The following is an 11550-nucleotide window of genomic DNA, read 5'->3' as shown; positions in this document are numbered from 1 at the left end:
TCCCTCACTATAAAGGTTTTCCTCCCAAAATAATTGAGAATACTGTTAAAATATCCAAACATGCTTGTAAACCTAAATATGAATAAGGTAAACCCGAAACAAGAAGTTTGAATTTGCTCTCGTTTTTTTCCGAAAATTAGCTACCGGATTTTACATATATTCCCAGATAGTAATAAGTCCATCCCCATTTTATCCCCTTATCATTTAAGAGGCGTAAAATGAAATTCATTGAAATCTTAATATCATTTTTATATTATGAGCTAGAAATCATAATCCTTTTTATACTATATTGCTCCACTAATGTGGAAATAAAATGTTCAGAATTTTTATTTGCAGCCATACAAATTATAGTGTTTAATGTTACACTGTTAAATATTTATAATGTACAAAATTAAATGAAAATCAATCACTATTCTACAGTGTCTGTGATTTCCTTTTCCTCCCTCTACAAGCATCGTTGAAAAACTATGAGATAATAGCATCACACGAAAAAATGAAATATTATCCAAAAGTTAAGATAAATAGCCAAAAATGGTCACCTAATTGCGAGCAACCATTAGAGCAATTAAGCAACCCTATCGGCAACTCCGAACTGAGAAATTGCCTTTAGAGCAGGGGTCTCCAAACTACGGCCCGGGGGCCACATCCGGCCCGCGGACAGATTTTGTCCGGCCCGCAGAGCATACTTGAAAACTCCTTTTAGAGAACATATTTTTTATAGCAAATTAAATTGAGTTTACTGAAGTGTTCTAATTTTATGTTGAATAATTATTAATGTGACATCTGCATTGATATGGTCATGGGCTAACTACTCATAATATTGTTGCAGGCTTATTGTTATTGTTTTTGTGATAGGTTGGATAAAGAAACACAGAATTGCAATGAGTAAAGACATGTATAATATGTAGAAAATTTAACTTCAGTATATAATAACTAACAAATTATTGAAATGAATCCAACTAACATTTTATACATTTTAAATAAAAACATAACTTATAACAAGCATAATGACATATGAAATACTAATGAGATTTATGTAATTGAGATTTTCCATTGACAATAGTTTGTAGTTGTGGACTAATTTTACTTGTACCAATTATTAAAAGAGATTTAAGATGCTCATCAGTTAATTTAGATCTGTAAACATTTTTTGTGTGCTTCATTTTGGAGAAGGTCTTCTCACACAAATAAGTAGTACCAAAAACGGAAAACAGCCCACGAGCAAATTTATGCAAATTATCAAATAGTGTCAGTGGAAGACTCTTATAAAATTCCAACAAAGATAAGTTTTGATATTTGTTCTTAATTATATCACTGCACTGTATATCAATCATTTCCATTTGAAGTTCCGGGGCTAGGGTTTCAATGTCAGTATCAAAAGGATTCTAAAAAATCTTAATTTGATTCGCAATGGCATCAAAGTCTGAGAAACGAGTATCAAAATTTATTTTCAAAGCACTCAAAGTTTCGATTGTAAAATCGATAGGAAACTCAGTCTCAGTGGTGTGGCTGAATATTTCACATGTTTTAAAATGTGAAAAGCATTTACTTCGTAGTTGTGATTAAAACGGTATCAATTTCTTCCGGAATGATTTGATATTAGTGTATAAATCAGGAAGATGCTGGTTTTCTCCTTGCAATCTCAAATTCAGTTCGTTCACATGTTTCGTCAAATCAACATAGAATGCTAACTTCCACAGCCATGCGTTGTTTTGTAATTCAGTAAGAGGGCGATGCTTTTCATTCAAAAAAATTTCGATCACTGCTCGAAGTTCAAAAAAGCGCTGAAGGACTTTCCCACAACTAAGCCAACGTACGGCAGTATGATAAGGTAAGTCATTTTCTCCAATCTCTGCAATAAATTGTCGGTGATTCAGCCCAAAAGATCTGATAAAATTAACAGTTGATATGACTGGTTTCAGAACTTCAGACATATCCAAACATTTTCCGCACAAAGACTGTTGATGAATGATACAATGTAAGACTAATGGTTTTGAACCACCGTCATTTTCTACAGCCTTTGACACAAGAGCGACCACTCCTTTATCTTTCCCACTCATGTTTTTGCCTCCATCAGTTGTAATACATTTCAAGTTTTTCCATCGAAGGTTCTTTTGATTAATGGCCATTTCAACTCCTTTAAAAATATCTGTACCAGTAGTTGTGCCATGAATACTATACATATCAAGAAGTTCTTCATGCACTTCATAGCTTTTATCTACTCCTCGAATATAAATCAACACCTGAGCAGTATCTGACACATCCGTTGACTCATCCAAGGCCAAAGAAAACCACTCAACATGTACATTTTTGTCGAACAGTTGAGAGGATATATTTTCAGCGATGTTTTCTACCCTTCGAGCCACAGTGTTTGCTGACATACTGACAGTTTTTAATAAATTTACCTTTTCAGGGCACATTTCTTCGGCTACTGCAATTATGCATTCTTTGATCATTTCTCCATCGGTGAAAGGTTTTCCACATTTTGCAATTTCAAGAGCCACACGAAAGCTGGTACGAGTTGCAGCCTCTTGTTCAGTTTTGAGTTTTGTAAATGAAGATTGCTGCGATTTCTATCCGCGTTTCATAGCTTCGAATTTTTCTGTCCGCAAACTTCCTGTATATTTTGAGTAATTTTGAAAATTTTTTGCTTCTTTGAAAACGGCGATGCTTTCATTGCAAATCAAACATAGCGCCTTGTTACTGGACTCAATTACGAAATACTGAATGTTCCACTTATCTTTGAATTTTCTGCATTTCCTATCAATTTTTCGCTTCTTTTCCATACTACTAAATCACACACAAAAGCAACAATTCAAATCAAAATACTGTTACAAAGATGTCTTAAACTTAAACACGCACAAACACGTTTTAAGGAGGTACGCACTATTTTATTTCACAACAGTGTCATAGGAACTGACTTGTTTTTGCGCCATTAGCCTTCTTATATATTCCAATTACTGCCATCTAGAAGTGAGTGGAAGACACCAGAACTTTCTCGAACCAACGAGATTATTCTGTACGTGCTATTAGCGCCATCTATTACCGATAGAAGGTACTACCTATTTCCTCTTGTGTCCACCAGATGTCGTGTCACGTTACTCCTCATGGCTCGTACTCTACGACTAATCTAGAAATTACAGATAATGACAGGAAAATTAATAATATGCATTGTTGCCGCTTTGCGGACTTTAGTCCGATTTGCAGCCTTTTTTAAACGTTGCGTACTTTTTCGGACTTTTTTTTTCATCAGTGGACTATTTCACTTTTTACCACCGGCAACAATGATAATATGGTTTTGGTCCTCGGAACTTACTGGAGTAATCAGTATGGCCCTAAGGCTGGAAAGTTTGGAGACCCCTGCTTTAGAGTTACCAATAGAGTGTAGGTTCCGCTTACGGTTGTTCTCATTTTTCTCTCGTGTGATACTGCCATAACGTTTAACCAATCAGAAAATTCCATTTCGCTTTTCGCTCATCGTGCTTGAACGGTTTGTCGTCGAATGCTCTAATTTCGACAGTGACTTTCCTTGAGCTTTGAACTGTCTATATACCAAATTTCATTGCTTTCGGTTGGATGGTTTAGACAAAGAATCCCTTTCATGTCGATCTAACCGTAGGAGGTTATCGTGGTTTTCCTATCAATGTAACACAAATGTGTGTTAATTCCATCAAAAATCCTCCACGAAGGGTAGTATGTCCTAATGCTTGATCTAGAAGTTCCCTCGTCTTCTCGGTCGAGTTCAAAATTACACGGGTACGGAGCTGATTATTAATACTTGTAAACTCAGAATTTGGTTGGTAGGTTATAAAATAAAACAAGTGAAGTGCCAAAAACAGCCGTACATTTGTGAAATGTTATTATTAACAACATATTATTGACTGTACCACTTGTCAAATAGTTTACTTGTAAAATTTTAAGTAAAGTGAATGAGAAGTTTCTCGATTTTTTATTCCACGATTACGAACTACAACATAACCATATATTTAACAGCTACACAAATTTGGAATGTTACTACTATATGGGTAAAAAGAACAAAAGTTTTAGCATTGGGAATAATAAACTTAACTCAGTGAATTTTATTTAGATATAGTGAAAATATTTGAATTTGCATTTAAAGTTTGAAAAAGAACGGAGTAATTAACTTGAAATTGATATTAATAAAAAAGAGGATTTTCAAATATAACAAAATGATTTTTAATATTTTCTGAAGCATTCAGAACGAAACAATATGTTAGTATACAAATAATGGAACAGAAAGAATTAATATAGTCTATAGAATAAATGAATAAATAAGTAATTTTTAAAAATCGTTAAACTATAACATTATAGCAAAACAATATAACATTATAAAGTATAAAAAAAAGTTGCTGAATTAAAGCATTTTTATAAATTAATGCATTTTTTTTGTATCAAAAGTTATTTAAAACTACATCACTTTCAATATTTACATTTGATATTTTAAACTGAAAAATAACTTAATATTTTTCGTGAGAAACAAAGTATAAGTGTAAATCGCAGCAAACAAATAAATTTCACGGACGCCTTTTTAATGTTATTCAAATGAACTACTAGTTCTACAGATGAATAAACAGATACAAATTAAAACTTAATAAACATTTATTAATTCTAAAGCAATCTCAATTTAGTGATATTTTCAAAACCTAACTAATTCGAACACTAAATAATCAACACAAAACATTTCAAGAAGGTTGCCAACATAAAAACCAAAGTTAAAGAATAAAAATTAAATGAAAGCAGCAGCAGTCAGAGTCACGTGACACCAACTATAAAAACATATTACAATCTCTAACAATAAGTATTAGAATTCACACTCAAACATATACAATTACAATTTTATTAAATGAGAATTTTCTTTTCGATTCTGATGAACCACCATTGATGAAAGATAGATAAAAATTGCGTAAATCATTTGAATTGCTTGATGAAATTTAAGGATTTAATTTAGTAAAATATAAATTTTAAATTTAATAATTGTTTTTTTTATCTCCTATATGTTTTCTCTCAGAAACAAGTGATTTTTAAAGGCTTGGTTGCTTTACATTTTGGTTGCATTTTCGCTTTTTTCCTCTGACTTTAATATTGAATGTGTACATAGAGAAGGTGCGTATTATGAAATAGTTTTCAAATATTTAACAATCTCATTTCAGCCAAAAAGTTTAAAAATAATCATAAAAAATAAAATAAAATAAAAACGCTTAAAGGTTGAAGATGACAATGAGAAGAAAGAAGCCTTTTATCGGCTTTTATGCGAGCATGGATAGTGTTTAAAAGTTGCCTCTGTCAAGTTTTTTTCTTTGGTAAAATGCTTTATTTTTAGATAAATAAGAGTCAATGTTCTGTTTTGCTTCATATATTCATTATTTTAATAAAATTGTGTATAAATAAGCTTTGACAAATTAAATTTAACTTAAATTTTGAGCTTATGAACTGGCATTTATTTTACATCAAGGTTAGTTCTTAACCTTGGTTAGAACCTAACCAAGATTAGTTCCTAACGATGCCGCACGATGTTTAATACAACGTTTTTCAAGAAATAAAGCTTCTTTTAATTTGTACCCTAACTAGACGCAAAGAAAACCAAAGAGAACGAAACATGCATTATTGAGAACGTTTATATCCAACTTACAAAGATTACTTAACAAACACTAACAAGGATACTAAACGAAGATGAACTTAGTTCTTGCCCCATTTGGTCTGGAAAAAGGAACGAATACGTAATAAAAAGGCGGGAAACGTCCCGACGAAATAAAGCCACTGCTGTTAACAGCCTTTTTTACATATGACCTGAAATATATGATGTATAGCGTATCAATTAGTAAAAAAACCCTTACATTTTTTTTGGAATTGGGGTTGTATCCAAAAATTAATATTTTTCAAGGTAAAGTGAGGCATTGTCCTGACTAGCGATACCATTTCTCTCAACAAATGACAATAATTGAGTTTCTAGAATATTTTGTTAATTGTTCGCCTCTACGCGTCTTTTGAGAGAAACTAGTTTAAGTTTGCCACTATAACTCTAACTCAGACTATAACTCAGGTGGCTTGTGAAAGATCATTCTCCACATGAAAAGTAATTAAAAATCGAATGAGGAGTACTTTATCTTCGGATAATTTGAATGTTCTCATGGTAATGGCAATAGAAAAAGATCTATTAATGAAATTAGATAGCTATGACATAATCGATAAAATGGCAGAAGATAGTGACCCTCTTCAAAAGTTAAATTAAATTTTAATTTAATGACTTTTGAAGAAGCATTAAATATATTTTAAAAAAATGTTTACATAAATCATTCATGTATGTGTAGTATAATAAACATTTTTATTTACTCTTCATCTTTCACCTTCTTTTTGATTTTATCAACCTATGTTTCCTCATAAGAACCATGTATTTTAAACTGAAATATATTCTATAATAAGCAATTTTTATCTACTTTCTTACTTCGACAAATTAACTTACGTTCATGAGAATTTATAAGTAAAAAATGCCTGAAAGTGATACATTAAGAGCTGCGTACGCTTCGCGCACACGGTGTTTATGTGAAGAAGAGGGTCGATATTTCGAAAATGCCCGGGCCGATTTTAAATCCCAGTCCGGGCCTGTTAATTATATCCGTCAGGACCGTGATACGTGTTCACGTGATTCTCCCTTCACGGCAAACGCCATTGTATATGAAACGAGCCTTTCTGATTTCGTACTATATTCTCGTGTAACTTTTCTTATTAGTACCTATGCCTACTTCCTAGTACGTAAACTTACTCTTCAGTACGTATAAATTCGGAGCGTCTGAGGCTGAGAAAACGCTTCCTTCTCCTTCCGGTTCTGAAGGTCTAAAAGACTTAATGGTTCGAAAGTCTCACCCTAACCTTTTCCCTACGGCACATGATAGCAGCTGATATTCTGGATCATGAGTTGTACCAGTTGGCAAGTAAAGAATTAAATATGTTAATTAATTAGTGCACAAGCTATCTTAGGTTACAAAATTGGACACATATTTTCTCTGCCTTTTTTCAACAAAGTAGGATTTCTGACCCTCGATGAAAGGGGGGAGGGTAGCAATGTGAGAAATATGATCCTAATCGATAGGCCAGGAGAGCGGTCAAAATTTAGAACGCCTCATCAAGATTAAGGATTAAAATTCATCAGTGTGTAAGAGATGGTGGAAGACACGTATGGTATTTTGTAAGTTCATCCTGGTACTTGAAAAAGAAGAATCGTTATACGTGTGGGTAAGTAATGCCCGGAAGTGTTTACTTCATTGTAACAGTAAGCAAGCTTTTTTCAAGGAAAGATAAATCCATCAGAAATAAATTCCATTCAATTTTCTTTGCGCATTTGCTTTTCCTACCAGAGGAACAAAAGCGTAGTGTGACGAATGAAAGAAATCTATTGTAATCTTGAAAGTCAATATTTTCAAAATTTAGTTTTTAAATGCAAAGATGATGTAGTTTAGTCTTCAAATTGTGTTATATACAAGCTACTTAAAGTGAAATAAAATTGATCTATGTCAAAATTAAAATATGTATTGATGACGTACCTGTGTGTTGTCAATATAACCGCTGCTTTTGAATGATTCCTGGCTTGAGCTAATATGTTCCAGATTTTTCTTCTTGACACTGGATCAACACCAGCTGTTGGTTCATCCAGTAAAATTAGTGGAGGTGATCCAATCAGTGCCAGGCCCACAGGGAGTTATCGTTTACTTCCACCACTGGCATTTAAGAAAAGTAAGAAAAGGGAATTGAATTACTTTACGATACTTACAAAAAATGAAAAATTTTGATGGGACATTTTAAAGTACAAAAAAAGAAAAAAATCAAAAATGACGATTAGTTTCAATAAGTTTAATCTGAACTAAAACAGAAAAAAATCTCTGATATCTCTTTCATTAATATTTGTTAAATGTTTCATTTTATACTTTTTTGAGTTTAAGTGTCTTGTAACACTCAAAAATCTTTACTTAACAAAATGTTATCAGGATAAATTTCCTAAGTAATAAAATAAGTGTTGAACCGCAAAAAGTTTAACAAAAAAATTTTTTGTAAAAAAGTAGGGCTATTCTACGCATAGTTTAAAATGTTTTCTTCTTAATTCTTCAATACGTATGAATAAAAGTGGGTCATCACTTATAAGAAACAAATTACGGCAGAATTTCTCAGCTTATGTATCCTTTCCCAAAATTTTCTTGTCCAATTTTTTTCTTTTTATCTCTTTATATTATATATTACGTTACATTATATTATGCATTATATCATATATTATATATTACATTATATCATATATTATATTATATTATATCATATCAAATATTATATTATATTATATGATTGGATATAGTATATAATATAATGATTGGATATCGAGACAGGATTTCAGAAATAAAGTGCTTATGTCATTGTTCGAGTGAAGAAAATATTTGTTTGCAAAAGTTGCAGAACAAATGGCTTTAAAAGGGACGGGGCCATCCATATACAGGCCACTGGTAGTTCAGACATTGAAAGATTGACCTAGAAAAATGCTATATAAGATGTATAGAGAAGGTGCGTATTATGANTGAATTTCTCAGCTTATGTATCCTTTCCCAAAATTTTCTTGTCCAATTTTTTTCTTTTTATCTCTTTATATTATATATTACGTTACATTATATTATGCATTATATCATATATTATATATTACATTATATCATATATTATATTATATTATATCATATCAAATATTATATTATATTATATGATTGGATATAGTATATAATATAATGATTGGATATCGAGACAGGATTTCAGAAATTAAATGCATTTGTCATTGTTCGAGTGAAGAAAATATTTGTTTGCAAAAGTTGCAGAACAAATAGCTTTAAAAGGGACAGGGCCATCTATATACAGTCCACTGGTAGTTCTGACATTGAAAGATTGACCTAGAAAAATGCTATGTAAGATGTTGTCCCAATTCCTAAATTAGCACGTGAGCTTTCCTAATTAATTTTTTTTACTGCTATATATGGGTTTTCAACTGGTCCCGTTCCACTTCGCTCTTTGTCCAAGAAGCTGAAGTGGGTAAAAAGTGTAAATAATCAAAGGTTCAATTTTATTTCCATCGTAATTATGAGAAAATGAGCTTTAATTTATACTATTTTCTAAGGAGTTCCAATGACTGCCTAAGACTCTCGATATATTTATTAGTTTATACTTAAAATATTTTCAAAAGCATTATTTAATGATTTTATTTAATTGAGTTCTTAATTAAGTTCGCTTCAAAAACTGTTTCATTTTAATATCTAAAGAATATTAAATATTATTGAATGCAATAAGTAATATTTGTATTTTATCAATGTCTTTGTAATCAATTATTATATTAAAATAAATTTTTAATCTGCCAATATGACTTTGGCATAATGTTGGGGGAAATAGTCGCCTGGATATTTCCTAAGTACCCATTTTTTTGAATGACTTATTTTTACATATTTAAATTCACGATTAAAATTAGTACTTGGAAGCGATTGAATTTTTTTTTAATTCTTATTATTTTATGTAGTAAATTTACTGCGGTTTTATCCAAAGATAAACCTCAAATTAAATATTAAACAAATTTACAGATTTTCCGACTGAAAACAATTACACTTTTTGAATTTTTTTTTCTACGACATTAGATGTTTTTCAGCAGATTATAAATAAATTTAATAAACCTGTTCTTGAAACACAAATTAAGATTAATGGAATGCATAATGAAGCAAATCATATTCTCTTCGTAACTATTGAATATTATCTATTCGACACAACATCTCAAAAATTAAATTTGCGTTTTTTCTAAACATTCATACACGAGAGCTGGTGACACAAACACTTTGTAATTCAAGAAGAACTGAACCTTCCTTATTTAATCCTTATTTCTTAAGAATTTCAAGAAATAAGGATTTTACTAATAATATTCAAATTAAAATAGTAAAATCTACCGGAAAATTTAAAATCCAATGTTTTTCTTAGTTAAAAGAAATCACACACTATTAAGCGAAATCGCAAGAAAAAACTTCCATTTAATACTTCTAAATACCATTTTCATATTGTTAATAAGTATAAAATTATCGCGATAAATTTGCCAAGATTTAAGGTTAAAACAATAATGTAGGAGTATAAATCATTAAAAGTTTTATTTTCTACATGAATCGAAGAATTTTCCGCTAAGACTCAGGCTGCTTGATTTTACGTAATTTTCGGTAAAAAGGAATAGCTAAATTAATTTAAAGTTAAAACTGCAAAAAGACATGTGGGATTTTAACAAAATGACCTTTGGATCCAGAATTCTAAATTTTGTTACGTAAAATTTCAAAAATGAAATCGTCAAATTTTCAAAAATCAGAAAAATTAAATATTAAATACAATTTGTAATATTATTTTTTCCCAAAAGGAAGATTTCTAACAGCTGTTTGCATTTATAAAGCTTAAAATTTTAATATTTTCGCCAAAAAGATAGATTTGTTGTCAAAAAAATCCCTTTTTAAATGTTTACATTTGAGCTAACTAATAGGGCAATGCAAAAAAAAAAACACATAGTACATATAAAAAATGCTTCGACATATTTTTTCTACTATATAGTGAACAGAAACAGTTTAAATTTCGCTGATAGACTTCGCTTTTTAATCTAAAGACCGTTTTGTATTCGGATGCATAAGCCAGATCATTTAAATAGCTATAAAACTTCTCTACCCTGCCGAGTAAACTGGTTTTGATTGGATTTAAAGTAACTAAACTAACTAAATATAACCATTTTTTAAGTGCTTCGTGGTATGAGATATTCTCTAAATGCAAACGAAAATTAAGCTATCGATAAATATGGGTGATGTACAGAGTTAGTGCCAATAGTCTCATTCCTTCCAGATATTAGTATCTTTTACTCAAGAGTAAATTATTAAAAATTATTTAAAAATATGGTGTGCCTAGCTTTTGAATATTTTACCTATTTTTTATGTTATAAATTCATCTGTAAGTTCTTAAAAAATTTGTAATTATTTTTTATAAATTTCATCTCACTAAGAAATCAATATTGGAAAGATTAATGTAATAGTTTGGTTTCTCCTTTTTAACAATGTAACTTTTCTACATTTCATTTAAATAATCAAATACAGAAAAAGGATTATTAGAGTTTATTTATAACAATACTTAGATTGAAATAGCTGATAAATGTATAGAAAGTTTGATTGTTATGCATTGTTAACAAAAAAAGTTAATTGTTGAGAACAGTAAAGAATACTATTAAAAACCATTTGTTGGTCATTCTTTTTTGAGCTATACTCAGTGTATGTTGTCAAATTTGACGGCGATTTTGAAAAGCTTTAAAAAAGTGCTATTATGAGTGATTTATATCACCAAACTTTCATGCCTTTCTGGCGAATGCACAGGAAGAAATTTCCTTTGCATAGACAAGCGATTATTAATCACTGGTTAGACCAGATGATGAAGTATCCTCGGCCTATGCGTAAGCCTATACTTTTTATATTTATTCCAATATTAGCAGTCATGCAATTTATAGAACTT

At 30.6% G+C, this 11550-nt stretch overlaps 1 protein-coding gene across 1 annotated transcript; it reads right to left on the bottom strand.

Annotated features, from left to right (window-relative positions):
• Positions 1-1562: 1562 nt before the first annotated feature.
• Positions 1563-2456, bottom strand: LOC122272607 (general transcription factor II-I repeat domain-containing protein 2-like). The gene has a single exon (XM_043056473.1). It carries the CDS (start codon positions 2454-2456, stop codon positions 1563-1565), a length of 894 nt encoding a protein of 297 aa, XP_042912407.1.
• Positions 2457-11550: the final 9094 nt, after the last annotated feature.

Source organism: Parasteatoda tepidariorum, chromosome 2, assembly GCF_043381705.1.
Source record: "Parasteatoda tepidariorum isolate YZ-2023 chromosome 2, CAS_Ptep_4.0, whole genome shotgun sequence".
NCBI classification, from domain to species: domain Eukaryota; kingdom Metazoa; phylum Arthropoda; class Arachnida; order Araneae; family Theridiidae; genus Parasteatoda; species Parasteatoda tepidariorum.
This window is presented reverse-complemented; position numbering and strand designations above follow the sequence as displayed.